General features: G+C 34.9%; 1 protein-coding gene across 13 annotated transcripts in view; it reads left to right on the top strand.

Moving 5' to 3' along the window:
• LOC128868744 (uncharacterized) overlaps positions 1-14,656 on the top strand; it is a 47,808-nt gene that overhangs the window by 1,094 nt on the left and 32,058 nt on the right. For 3 of the 13 annotated variants that reach the window (XM_054111188.1, XM_054111191.1, XM_054111189.1), the window contains exons 2-3: positions 9,074-9,727; positions 9,928-10,035. In XM_054111188.1, coding sequence (XP_053967163.1) covers positions 9,523-9,727; positions 9,928-10,035 — 313 coding nt within the window. In that variant the 5' untranslated portion in view covers positions 9,074-9,522. Of the gene's footprint in view, positions 1-1,205; positions 1,527-1,763; positions 1,883-9,073; positions 9,728-9,927; positions 10,036-14,656 lie in introns of those variants that run through there. The other 10 variants (XM_054111193.1, XM_054111195.1, XM_054111194.1 and 7 more) reach the window with 10 other exon arrangements.

Below are 14,656 nucleotides of genomic sequence, written 5' to 3'. Positions count from 1 at the left end.
GAAGAAACGGTTTTGTACCTTCTGTGACACTGTCCTGCTCTATCACGACGAAAATTCGCCGTTCTAGGTAGACAGTTCTTCAACGAGTTCACATTGGCTTTTGGAGAGATCGGAGTAAGTTATCTATGCGATATCACAATGAACCATGAGACTTACTGTGTTTTTCATAGAAGAAAACCGCTACAACTTATCCTAACTTAACTAATAGTTAAAGTTAAAGTTAGAGAATATTGTGAAAATCCTGTATCAATAAAAGCGCAAATATGAAGAATATAAGGTTTTTGGGGGCTGAATTCTAGATTGTTAAGCTTCGACTATGCAAGTTATGGAGGACAAACATTTACGAAAAATATGCTCAATCATTTCAATCTCTTCGAAGAAATATTAGTGTTTTGTTGTGGTTATCAGTCCTATTCTGTACGTGTGCGAACGTAGTCAATTGTGACTGGTTGTGAGTATCTAAAAAGCATTTTCATGTGAACTTCAAAAAAACCGTTTAATGTTTCCTCTATTCTAAAATTCGCCTGTTCGTGCATCTTTGCGGAAAGCCAGTCCTCGATTTAAAGCAACTCGTGCGTCAAGTTCGCAAAATCTAGTCCTGTTTGTCGACGAGCTACGCAGAGAAGCTGTTTCAAAGCATGAAGAAGATGCCAGGGTATACTCGACAACGATGGAGACTACACATCTTATTGAGTAATTGCGTCTCGTAGTTTTGTACATACTTTTATGTAAAAAAAATTTTAAATATACTATATCTTTTATACTTCATGAATAATCGCGGTTCCTTTTTTCTGACACAGACTGTATAAGAAAATTATTTCTTATTTTTGTAAAAAAATGAGGTAGAAGAATTAAATTAAAGCTTGTGTCGACAAACGTTTTTTTTTTTTTTTAATTTTTTCAATTCCTAACCACTGTGCTATTGATGGTAAAAAAAAAACACTTCCCACCCACAGATGTCTCTCATTGATGCCCATCATTGATGTTCATCACAACCTTTGTTGTTTAATCTCGTGAAAAATCATCTGAAAACATCTTGGAAAGTAGCAATGAGCAATGGAAGAAAGTTTTTTTCGGTTGCAAATTATTCGTACATTGAAAATGAAAATCAGTGATAGGTGAATGTCAGCGGGGAAGAGGTAGGGGAATGAGTAGACGGGCAAACTGGTATGTTGTGTTTATGATGAATCGAATAGCGCGGCAGTTGCAACAACAATGCACAATGTACGAAAACTTAGCAGCAAACAGCCAGAAGGCACGACAATTTTCTTAAAAACGTCGTACCGAAGCGAGAAAGAAATGGACTGAGGACAACAACGGCTAAGAAAACGATGGATTGCGGCTGGTGGAAATGATGGCTGAGGTATAAGCAGTATACTCGCACAGGGGCGATGAGTGCGATTTGATGGCGGTGTGGTGCTAGTGGCAATGTTTTCTTTTCGAAAAATTTCACTGGCCCAATATTGCCAACTAGTCTCCGAGTTCAACTTGACCAGATCGAACGTAACCATCGATTTTTGCGTAAGGTCCCTCATTACGAGTACACACACACACACACATAAAATATCGCATAGAGCAATTGCAATGCTGGCATAAAATTGAATTAGATTTTAAAAAAATTATAACATCTACTGAAAGCTGACATGCAAATCGTTTAGCATTTGCTAAATTTACAATTTTGCTTATTTCGCAAGTTTTCATTTGGAAGGAAATTGTGTTATCTTGTTTTCGTTTTTTTTTTGTGTCTCGTTGCCGTTGTCGTGGAGCAAATAGCGAAAATTTTGAATTTCTGAAATGCTGAAGATGTGAGCGCTAAAAATAAATAATTACGGGCAAGATGTGTATTTAGCCACAAAACGCAGTGCGGATCGCAAAAATTTATGTAATGACAAATAAAAACGTATAAAAAAATATATGGAATATATTTAATATAAATTACATTTCAAAACAGTGGCGCTTTTTAAGCAATAAAAAGGAAATAGTAATATGCATAAAAGAAAATTGTGTTTAAAAAATAAAAAAAAAAAAATTCATAAGTAATATATATATATTTTTATGGAAAAAAGTGAACGAAATGATGTGAAATTTTTGCAAATGTAAAATAAATACTAAAATAATGTATTGAACAGGCTTATAAAAAAAATACATGTGTGTACAAAATAATAGGAGCGGTGCGAATTACTAAATTTTAACTTAAAAAAATCCATTTGTAATATATTATATTATATACAATGTTGGGTCAAGCTTTTAGTGTCTTTTGTGGGGAGGCAAAAAAATGGCCCATTGCTCTGTGAAAATCATATTCTAGGGATCAAAATAAGAAACTTTGCCGAAGGAATCGTACCTCTAAAACGAATTCTGATGTCCCCCAATTTGGGTCGAACTTTTTAGTTTCACCAAAAATGGTGATATTTTGAAATGATTGTATGGGGAACCCCCCCAGGGGAGTTCCAGGGGGTGTGCCACTGGCATGGGTGGATCGGCCGTCCAAAGTTAGTGGGGGTCGGTCATACATTTGGACTCGATTGGAGCACTCTAAATGGGTCAAAGTGGGATTTTTCGTTCGACCCAAATTGGGGGACATCAGAATTCGTTTTAGAGGTATGGTTCCTTCGGCAAAGTTTCTTATTTTGATCCCTAGAATACGATTTTCACAGAGCAATGAACGATTTTTAAATCGACCCGACATACATATATCTTTATGGAAAAAAGTGAACGAAATTATATGAACATTTTTGCAAATAGCTCATAAAATCGCTTATAAAATAATTACACATGTGTACAAAATAATAGGAGCGGTGCGAATTACCACATTTTAACCATTTTTCGGTGTTAATTTTTTTATGTTTTTATAGAAGTATAGTGCATTCTACCACAAAAAACATATACAAAACTTAACAAATTTAAAAAAATTTTCATAAAATTTTTTAACTTTTACTCAGAGTTCTTAGAAAAATTATGGATATGAAGTATTCTAGCAAAGTGCTCGTTTCAAGTGACTCAAAATTCTTGTAGATTTTTAAGAACGTTTTTTTCGCTGAGGTGCATTTTCTTTCATGTCAAAGAATTCTAAATTTTCTCAAAAAAAAAAAAAAACAAAATGTCAAAAATCAAAACGATTTTTGAGTGTCTTCAAAACTTATATTGTATTACACTAAAGTGAATGGGCTATTAAATGGCCTACCGTGAAGTTATCTAAAGATTTTGATTAAAAATTTGAAAATTTGTGTGGTATATTTTTTTCTGATTTGTTAAATTTTTGTGAATTTTGTACGGAGTTTGGTGTGTTCAATTATATGATTTTTGTTGTATAATGCACTAAGCTTAAAAACAAAAAAAAAAACAAACATAAAAAAATGAAGCACAAAACAAATAGTTAAAAACTGTTAAGGCGTTAGGGGTAGTCAGAGACACGAAAAAATGATCATTTTCAATAATTTTTGCTCGCTAGTCAATTGTTTTATTTTACAAAAATAAAAACATAGCATTAATACATCATGTTTCGACTTGACTTAGCACAATTTCAAAAAAAATTAATAATTGTAAAAGTTATCGCTGTTTGTGTGGAGCCCGTTTCTCCAGAAGTCCCTTGCAGTGTTCATCACAAGTCCTTGGAAATTCATCTAAAGTCAATCGAACAAGAGAAATTAGTTTATTAATAGAAAATCTTGTGCCTAATTAATTGTTAATAAAAAATTGAAATTTTTGAAAAAGTTTATGTTTTTATGGAAATCTACCAAGCGGTTTTTAAGTTACAGTGATCACCAGTTCAAAAAACATAGTTTTGAGAAACAATTTTTTTTTTTAATTTTGCTATCGATTTATGTAGAGTTATACGAATTATTGAATTATTTACACTGTGTTATCTATTCCTGGGCCATATAATAGTTGTTCAGCCGTCATAGCAGCTTCCAAGATATCGATTTTCATAACATCGACATTCATAACAATAAAACCCGAGAAGTCGGTTGCTTGCAGCTGCCGGAGCGCCCGACCGCCCGAGCGCTCTTTGTTAATTGTTGAATAACTCGAAAAGTATAATATTTGTCGGAATTTCACACAATATATTTATTATTATTATTATATATTATACTTTAAGAAAATGCCAAAAAAAATGAAATTTTTTGAAAATTCTGACTACCCCAAGCCCCTTAAATCGGCGCGCTCCTATTATTTTGCACACAGGTGCATGTGACCGTGCTAAGAAAAACTGCGAATTCTCTAGTTTTTCATAATCTCTGCCCCATTTATGATAAAAACAAAAATTCAGAGAAGAAGAAGCGCCAAGCTAATAGTGAACTTTCTTCCTAAATATCCTATCCTATCCTATCTATATACATATAAATAGTTGTCATTCCTTTATCGAGTGATCAGCATTGGAGTAGTACAATTCGTATCTAATATACAAATAATGCATGAGCAAATGTGAGAATTCTATATGAAAATATTTAAATTTAAATACTATTATGTATATATGTACACATATACATACATATAAGCAAAAAGTATGTGCATACTCATATCTATACATGAATGTATGCAAAAATGCGGACAAAAGTTGTTATACACGCATAGTAGCGCCTGTCCTAAAATTGTGCCAAATATTATTTTTTGTGTTGGATCTTTTCCCTCTGTTGGGCTCTCAGAATATTAGTGGGTATGAAAATAGGAAGTGAAAATTGTTAATGTGTGTTCCCAGTTTCGATTTGTTTCTTGTATGGATTATGTGTAACTGTAAATTTAAAGAATCCATTTAAAACTCAACACAAAAAGCGGATAAATGCTCTATCTGTGATAAACAATAAAGTTTGACTCAATGAATGTTAATATCAAGTGAAAAAAATGTTGGTGAAATGTGTTTGATCCTTTTCAAGGGCATTTTTCGAAAGGGAATACTATTGGAAATAAATAATCCGTGGAAGTAGAGTGCCCACAATGTGCAAAATAACCAGAATACTTCAGATATAAAATATAGTAAAATTTTAAGATAATAATCTAATTTCTTATAGTCTAGACAGACGGAGGTATTACTGGCGCAGTTAGTTCTGACTAAAATTGTAGTGTGACAGACGGTTGTTACGCGGTTTAGTGGACAGCTGATTTATTTTTTGGATAGTTTTGTCAGTAAAAGATGGAACGTAGGCGACAAATAGGGGCATTAACTGCCTTGATACTAAAAAATAATTATTTAAAAAAATCATAAATAGTTATTTCCCAAACTAAATATCTAGGAATTATCTTGAATAAAAAAAAAACTCCCTTGGGACGCCCCCCTCAACTCAGTAATAAAAAAGGCAACGAAAAATCTTTGGACAACAAAACAACTTTGGGTAAAACCTGGGGTCTGAACCCTAAAATGACCTTCTGGTTCTACACCCAATTGATAAGACCTAATCAACAATAACAAATCAAACTACTGCTATATCAAAACTGCGTAAACTACAAAGGCTAGCGTGCCTAAGCATAACAGGGGCCATGGGAACTACCCCAGGCGAATGACCACATGGAACTCGTACTCAAGAGATACAAGGTTTTCTTCCCGTCTAGGAAAGAGTGGAATACTAACCCAACATGGCTAAATGATGGCTTACAAAAATGGTACACAGATGGGTCCAAAACACTCCAAGGAGTAGGACCAGGAATAGTGGGGCCTAGAGCACATAAATCCCAAACACTAAGCACAGATACCACGATGAGCGATACCATACAGAGCTCTTCGCCATAATGGAAACAGTGGAAATCATAGGTTCGAGAAAGTTAAAACTAAAATACTTTCGGATAGCCGATCGGTTCTCAAAGCTTTGAATAGCTTCACATTCAAGTCAAAAGTCCTAATAGAGTGTAACAATGCATTCAACAAACTGGGCACTCATAATCAGGTCTCACTGATTTGGGTACCAGGACTTGAGGGAGGGTTACTTATATATATATAATTAGCGCGTACACCCTTTTTGGGTGTTTGGCCGAGCTCCTCCTCCTCTTTGTGGTGTGCGTCTTGATGTTGTTCCACAAATGGAGGGACCTACAGTCTTAAGCCGACTCCGAACGGCAGATATTTTTATGAGGAGCTTTTTCATGGCAGAAATACATTCGGAGGTTTGCCATTGCCTGCCGAGAGTCGACCGCTATTAGAAAAATGTTTTTCTTAATTTCGGTCTTTCACCGAGATTCGAACCTACGTTCTCTCTGAATTACGAATGGTAGACATGCAGCAACCTATTAGGCTAGCGCGGGGAAAAAGAAATCCATTATTTTTGCGTAAAATTCTTGCGCAAATGGCTTAAAAGTGTTTTATGGTGGATCCTTAGCTCCGCGACTACTAACACGCTGGTCAACCTCGATTATTTCTGTGATTTTATTGACATCAAGAGCATATTGAGAATCCATGAATTAAATTTCGAATTGTTGGAGCATCCACCAGATTTGTCGACTTCCGTCTGTTTACAGATCTAAAAAAATGCATGCATGGAAAGCGTTTTTCATCAAATAATGAGTGTTAAAACAAAAAATGTTTGCAAACCGTAATAAATTTATTTATTAAATTTATCTTTGTGCAAAAGACTCTGCTCTCACTCTGCCCTCTTTTCACGTTAGGCCCTTTTGCGCACACAGCTCCCGCTTTTCTAAACTTCTCCCGTTTATCCTAGCTTTTTTATCGACCAATCAGCGATCGTCTCGTATTGCAGGATTGCAATTGAGCAATAGTGGGATTTACTCTGACTGTGAAGTTTATTGATGTTCAGGGAGGCCATACTGAATACTAAAGTGTATTTCAAACCATAAAATTTCTAACTGAACCGCAAAGCTTATTGACCGACCTAATAGCTATACGTAAACTTTTTTTGATACATCGAGTTTTTCTTTTTTTTTTTAAAGTACAAAGAGTTAAGAAAATTAGCTAAACATTTGTTACAAAAATGACTACGAAATATATCAAAAAATCCATGCAGAATGTAATTGCAAATTTAAAATCAATCAGTTAAGTGGAAACATGCATCAGACTGATGGAAATATTTAAACATTTTTCAATATGGTGTTCAGCAAGGAGGACCAGTTTTGGCTTAATGACTATGTCAATAAGCAAAATTTCCGTATTTGGGCTGAAGTGCAATCCGAAGCCATTCAAGAACAGCCATTACATCCATCAAAAATAAACGTTAATTGCGGCCTATGAGATGAATCATCGATCCATATTTCTACAAAAGCGAGGCTGGCGCCAATGTAATAGTGAATGGCGAACGCTATCGCGCCATGATAATCGACTTTTTGATGCCCCAACAAGTTGGTTCCAACGAGATGGCGGACGGCACTACTTGCCATACAGCCCGTGAAACAATGGATTTACTGCGTCAGTGATACGATGAACAATAGATCTCACGTCTCAGAACAGTGGATTGCACCAATATCGTGTGATATCACACCCTTGGACTTTTATTTATGCGGGTATGTAAAGTCTAAATGCTTTGGGGATAAACCAGCTTCGATTAAAGCATTGGAAGCCAACATTACTAAAGTTATTCACGAGATACCGACTGAAGGTCGAATGCTGCGCGACCTCTCATGGACGGTTCAAAAACAAAAGCACAGAACCGTGTACGATGGAAGAGTCTTGTCAAGGCCCTATGCTCCCGAGAGGAGAGAACAAGGAAAAAAATCTAAAAAAAAAAAGAATAAAGAATACCCAATCGAATTCTCGTTGTTTTATTTCAATTTAAAATCTGATACCTCTAAATTGATCACCCGTTATAAGGACATTTTTTAAGCAAAACGGAGCGTTTGGAATTTCTATAGCGGCCCAACGTGCTAAATTAGAAAATATGAATACAAGGTGGCGCAAAATTAATCATCAAATTTTGTTTTGAATAATTTTTTTACTAAATAAGAAAAAAAAAATGATTTTGAGTGTAAAACTTTATCTTGAGTTTTATGGATGTACTCTGATCAAATACTCACGGACGTACTTGTCATACGTCACTCACATTTAACACTTATGGGCTAAATAGCTGCAGTATACAAACAGACAAACAATGGAGCGGATAAGGTCAAATACTAATTTTTTCTAGATATTTTTTAGGATTGGTTTTTTAGAAAATAAAATGCGATCGTTTTTTCTTAAGGGGACAGATACCTGTAAACGGCCATATTTTGCCTGATTTTCATTAAAATTATTTAAAATGAAGCAGACAATATATTTTTTTTCAAAATTGGCATACAGTTTACTTATACATTAGAATAATATACATTTTTTTTCTTTTATTTCAATTATTTAAAATGGCGGATGTACACTCAATTCTTCCACGAAGGTCGCAGCGGGGCTTCTAAATCGGCGGGCATTGTAGCATCGGCGTCAGTGACCTGAATACAAAAAAACAAAAAATTTTTGGTTTATTAATATCATAATTTCTATTTGAATTAAGCAAAAATGAAAAAAAATCGGGGCATAAACTGCTTCAAAAAAAAAAAAAAAAATGATTTTGGGTCGAATTAGTAAATGGGTCGAACTTGTAAATTCACATAAAAAGTGATATCATTAAAAAAATTTGTGCAAAATTTCAGGGAGATCGGTCAACAACTTTTCGAGTTATCGTGTACGCCAATTCGAAAAATATAGTTTTTGAGAAAAACGCGTCTAAAGTCGGCAACGTAACTATACCTCTCCCAGCGCTCGAACGCAAAGAATAGAGTCGTAACGGTTGACCATCTATAATATAAGAAATACTTAAATTTACGTTCTAAAATTTTTTTGATTATATTAACATTTTATGAAAAAAAATTTTTTTTTTCCAAATTTTACAGGTATCTGTCCCCTTAAAAAAAATTCCTAATAAATATCTAGAAAAAATTAGTATTTGGCCAGACCACGTCCTTATCCGCTCCATTGTTTGTCTGTTTGTATACTGCAGCTGTCTAATTCATAAGTGTCATATGTCATTGATATATTTCCTGATAGAGTGATTAATTTAGCGCCACCTTTTATGAAAACATGAATCTTTGCAAAGCGATTTTCCATAATAGTACCACTATTATATGAGGAAGTTTTTTTTAATATTTTCCAATTTTCCATTTTTTGCAGATTGCAATGCCCAACTAAAATTCCACTAACAGCCCAGCGCGATAGCATTTTCTGCTGTCAAACAGACTCAAACAAACAATAATACTCATGCGTAAATATAATATTATGTGAAATTATTGAGTATTAAATGTAATTATATATTAATAAAAAATTAAATATCACATAAAAAGAATACTAAAAGTTTAACATTAAGACGTTTATATTTGTATTTAAAAAGAGACACGAACATTTTTTAAAATAACCAAGCATCAACTCAACGAATCTTAACATTACATACGAGTATTTGTAGTAATCGAAAATCCGCAGGAATACTTACATATGTATTTACATACATACATATGTACATATATTCAAATATTAAGAGTACTCACTTAGTAACTAAATCAAAACTCAAAACGATCTGGAATTCGTCGCAAATACAATAAAAAATAAAAACAAAAAATACAAGCATGCAACAAACGCGTTCACAGCAGCGGGCATCTAGTCATCCCCTCTACTTGCAGGATGGGCTTAGTCCTAAAAAAACGGCTGTCATCATTGTGACCGTAGTGGGTTGCATTGCAATACTTTGGCCGAAAGTATTCTATCCGATGATGTTCGGCGGAATTGCGCCGACGAAAAGCGGCAATCTGAAGGATCAACGCGGTCCGGGAGGTGAGTAAATGCGACTATTCAAAATATTACATACATTTGTATGCATTTATTTTAAAATACATATTTTTAATATTTCTTTTAATATTTATGTATATTTTTTTAATATTATTTTTTCTTCTGTTACAAAAAATCGTAAATCTGTTGTCAAATCGTTGTCAATTTTGTGCGCCATTGTTCATATGATTTGTGCCGATAATCAGGTTGTTGTGATGTAGTTGTTGACAGGGAGAAATTTTTGAATGAAACTACTACCGAAATTGGCCCACAATTGTACCGCAAACAACTGAACTTATACACCGGAGAGATGAGTACGTTTATGGGCATGACTGGGAGCCATTTTCAAATTGTTATTGAATACTTGCATACTTAACATACTTACATAATATTGCTTTACGAATGAGACATGGTTTTGGTTTTGTTATTGGGTAATATGTACTTGCACAGACACTTATAGTCAAAAGTATTTACACAAAAGTATGCACAATGTTTACTAAAAGGCCTTTGTTTGTATTACATTGAAAATTTTTGTTGGTGTTAAAATATTTAGAGTATGCAAAGATAGCTAGTGCAGATTCAACGACAAAAACGGTATGCAAGGTGAAGTCCAAAATAAACAAGACTGGCGTCATAAAAATGTTTTTGATGGCGCCATCTTTTTAGTGCGTTGGAAGTTACATCCCTAACTGACTTCCAGTGAAAGCCTGGTGACATTCGGTTCAGTGGAAGTGAAGTTATTGCGTCTAAAGTGTCAGTTTGTTTGTGTCATCGGTGCGAAAATGAGTTTCGAACAAAGAGCTGATATCAGATTTTGTTTTAAAATTGGTAAAACATTTGAATTGATGAAAAAAGTGGATTGTCTATCTCGTGCCAGAGTGGTTTACACGCTTGAGAGATTGTTGTGAGGACATAAATGACAAGGAACGGCGGCCCGTATGGCCAAAATCAGTAATCACCGAAAACTCCATCGAAAATGTTTGTAAAATTATCAAAAATTAACCGAAATCATCGTTGAAATTCATGGAATCGTAGTTGAATATTTCCAAAACATCGATTTATCGCATTTTAACTGATCATTTGTGTCTGTTTTATTCCGACCAAAATTTGCTCAGGATAAAAAATTGCTCAAAATACAACATTCGAAAGACCTCAAGAAAAGGTGATAACTTCTTTTACAACATTGCAACTGGTGATGAAACGTAGCGTTTCCAACATGCACCTGAAACTAAGCGTCAAAGTGCCGAATGGAAGGCACTAGAGGAGCTACCACCCAAAAAATCGCGTTTAGAGAAGTCAAAACTCAAGTTGATGCTAATTTTTTTTACGATCCCAAGGGAATTGTTCACAAGGAGTTCTTGCCAACGGGCCAAATCGTCAGTGCAATTTTCTATCTTGGTGATTTGAAACGTTTGTTGCATTGCATACGTCGAACTCCCTTTGAATACCGTGAAAGAGGAAGCTGGCGCTTTTTGCATGATAATCCACCATCTCATCGATCAACTCTTTGGACTGATTTTTTGACTAGAAATCGCATCTTACCCAACAATCACTCACAGTATTCGCCTGATATGGCTAACTGTGACTTCTACCTATTCAGAAAATGGCATTTGGCCATGAAAGGGAAACGTTTTGCGTCCGCAGACGTCATCCAAAAGGTTTGTACCTACATACTGAAGGACATTCCGGTCAATCAGCTGAAACACTCTTTCGACAAGCTTTTAGATCGCACAAAACAGTGTATCGAGGCCGGAGCGGACTATTTTGAATAAATAAGCTCGAAGTTATCAGAACAAAGCTGCTGTAGTTTCTATTTTAGATCAGTCTAATTTATTTTGGACTTCTCCTTGTATTTCACATTAAAGCAAGCGATTATGCGAAATTTCGGCTTTGTGTAGATAAATACTTTTGGCTATGGCTGTACATATGTACACATGCACTTACAGTGGGCTGCTGCAGGTTTACAAGTTATTACAAAAGCTAAGAAAAAGGCTTAAAAAGTCAAATGCAACTAACACGAATGGAAGCTTTACTAAAGTTAGTTATGCACTTTTTATTTGGACATTTGCATATTTATTGGAAATCTAACCTAACGGTATTTTATTGTATTTAAGTTTAAACCAATCATCTTCTATTAGCAGTCATTCATATTCGGTAGGCTTTGTGTTGTATTTTGTTAATGTATTTACTATTCACACAAAAACAAAATGGGCGTCTAACGTTGCTGGTTGACGAATTATGGCAATAACAAATTTGGTGAGAAGATCGATGCCAATTTTTTTGTTGGAACTACCCCTGCAGGGGAATATATTGGTATCTAGCAAGGCGGATTTATTACAGGTGATGGCAGATGATTTTTGCGCCATAGATATGAATAACGTCAAAATTATTCGTTTTGTTTACATCTGTGTGTTTACTTTGTGGGGGAATAAAACCACCACATGTACTTTTTATTTATATTAATATTCTTTACTTGCGATGTTTAATTCACGACAGCTAAGATAAAACTCTAATTTTATATGTCTTGTCGTTTGCAAGAACGCTTCTAGAATCATCTCTTTCTTAGCATGAATAACGGCGTTAAATTAAATTGAATAATGAATAAAAAAGAAAAATGAATTCAGTGTGGCCAAAAGGATAGGTATAGGTGTGTTCCCGTACGATACTTTCAGCTGTGTTCCCACAACTTTGCTATTTGTGTATAAGTACATTGGACCTTTTGGCCTTCGTTTCCACGACAGTCGGTTACGTTACCAAAACGACCCGGATTTATATCCGGCCAAGGACTGTCACTCCAGCAGCATTCCCCGTATGTAAGTATGGGGAATGTTTATGCTGCAACAACAACAACAACTCTTTTGGTGTTCCTGGAGGAGAAGCGAATCGGCAAGTGTGGAGGAGAGCATGCTGATTTTGACGTGATGGAATTCAAAAAGCAAAAACAAAATACATGTACCTGTAATAAATGAGCCTTGGTATGAATTTAGAACCTAGTCGCGTTTCTTCCATTTCTATAAGTAATTGGTGCATTTTGCATGGCTATGAAGTTGAGGTAGTCACGTGACTGCTGGCATGAGCCGAAAGCATAGAACATCTCTCCATTCCGGTACGAACTAGCAACTTACTTTATCAGAGCTTAAAATCAAACCACGAGAACGTGGGACTTTTTACATATATTTTTCAGAATTGGCATTGCCACATTTGTAAGCGGTTATGGCTAAACAAATAAATAGTACTCTGGGATTTTTTCTATGAGGGTCAATGAATTAAAGCAAAATTCTGAAAAATACCCTTATTTTACATGTTACAAATGTCACTTACTTTGTTTTTAAGTAATTTAAAGTAAAATGGTAGCTGCAGAGCTTTTTCTAACGGAGTCATTTTTGAAGAACCCAAATTTGCACTTGCAAAAAGTAATTTGCGTTGAACAAATTCGTTAAGGTTACTAAAAAAGTTACTGAACAAGATTTTTTTAGGTTAATTTGTCCGTAGCTTGTGTAAATCTATAGAAAAATAAACTCTTCCATCTGCAAGTATCCTTTCCAAAGATTTAAGGGGTTCCGGGGGTCTAGAGCTTGAAAATTTTCGGGTGTTTTCAGTAATTTTTTTTTTACAATAAAAAAAAATGAAAAACGATATTTAAACTTTTTAGGCGTTTTATTTAACTTCTTTTACATACAAAAATGAAAAAAAATTTTTTTTTTTTAATTTAAAAATTAAAAAAATGGCGCTGAAGTTGACCCTCTCGAAAAATTGGAACTGGACGGTGTTGTCCATTTTGGCTCTTTTATTTATCTGAAACACAAAAACCAAAAAAAATTTCATCAGAATAACTGTAGCTACGTCCCATACTAGAAAAAAGTTGACAAAATGGCGCGGTTTTGAATTTGAAACTCTAAAAATCGTTTTTTTTTTCAGTTCAATCAAAAATATTCAAAAAATAAACTTAATGTAGCGCTATTTGTGGTGTGCGTATTGATATCATTACACAAATGGAGACGGCTACAGTTTCCAGCCGTCTCTGAATTGCAGATGGTTTTTTATGAGGAGCTTTTCATGGCAGAAATACACTCGGAGGTTTGCGACCGCTTTTAGAAAAAAATGATAGTCACGCACCAACCAATTCCGCTACGGTGACTGCCATTCGGCTACTCAGATACTTCAGCAGGATACCTCAGATACATATTTCATTCATTCACTTATTTCAAAAGGACTGGAGTTTGAACCAAATCAAGTGGGAGCAAAGTTGACCTAAGGCCATTTAATTTTGATCAAATTCCTAATACCAGGATCCATTCTGAGAGAGTTGGGATCGTAGCTGCAATGAGATAACACCTTACATAAAATATATTAAATTACTATCCGTTGAGCAACGAAACCTAAATTACTTAAAGTATATTCTGTATATATTGTTTAATCATCAAAATTTATTTTGTCGCCTTCAAAATAGGTTCAATTTGAAGCAATACACATATGCCAACGAATAGTTCAGTCATCGAAACACCTTTTAAACGGGTTTGAAGAGATCTTCTTCGAATTCTCCTTAATGGCCTCTATCGACTCAAAGCGGCGTCCGCGGAGTGGCAATTTAAGCTTTGGGAAAAGCAAAAAAAAGTCACATGGGGCTAAATCCGGAGAATACAGTAGCTGTTCGATGATATTTGTCGAGTTTTTGGTCAAAAAAGTGTTCACAATATGAGCCTTGTTGCACGGTGCGTTATCAAGGTGCAATAACCATGAGTTTACTTTCCATAAATTGGGCCGTTTCCTACGCACATTCTTTCTCAAACGTCGCATAATTTCCAAATATTTTGTTTTATTTATCGTAGAACCCTTTGGAATGAATTCCGAGTCCACAACACCGTGATATCCAAAAAAAACGAGTAGCCTGACTTTCACTTTTGACCGACTTTGACGTGGTTTTTTGGGTTTCGG

Source organism: Anastrepha ludens, chromosome 6 (assembly GCF_028408465.1).
Source record: "Anastrepha ludens isolate Willacy chromosome 6, idAnaLude1.1, whole genome shotgun sequence".
NCBI lineage: Eukaryota > Metazoa > Arthropoda > Insecta > Diptera > Tephritidae > Anastrepha > Anastrepha ludens.
This window is presented reverse-complemented; position numbering and strand designations above follow the sequence as displayed.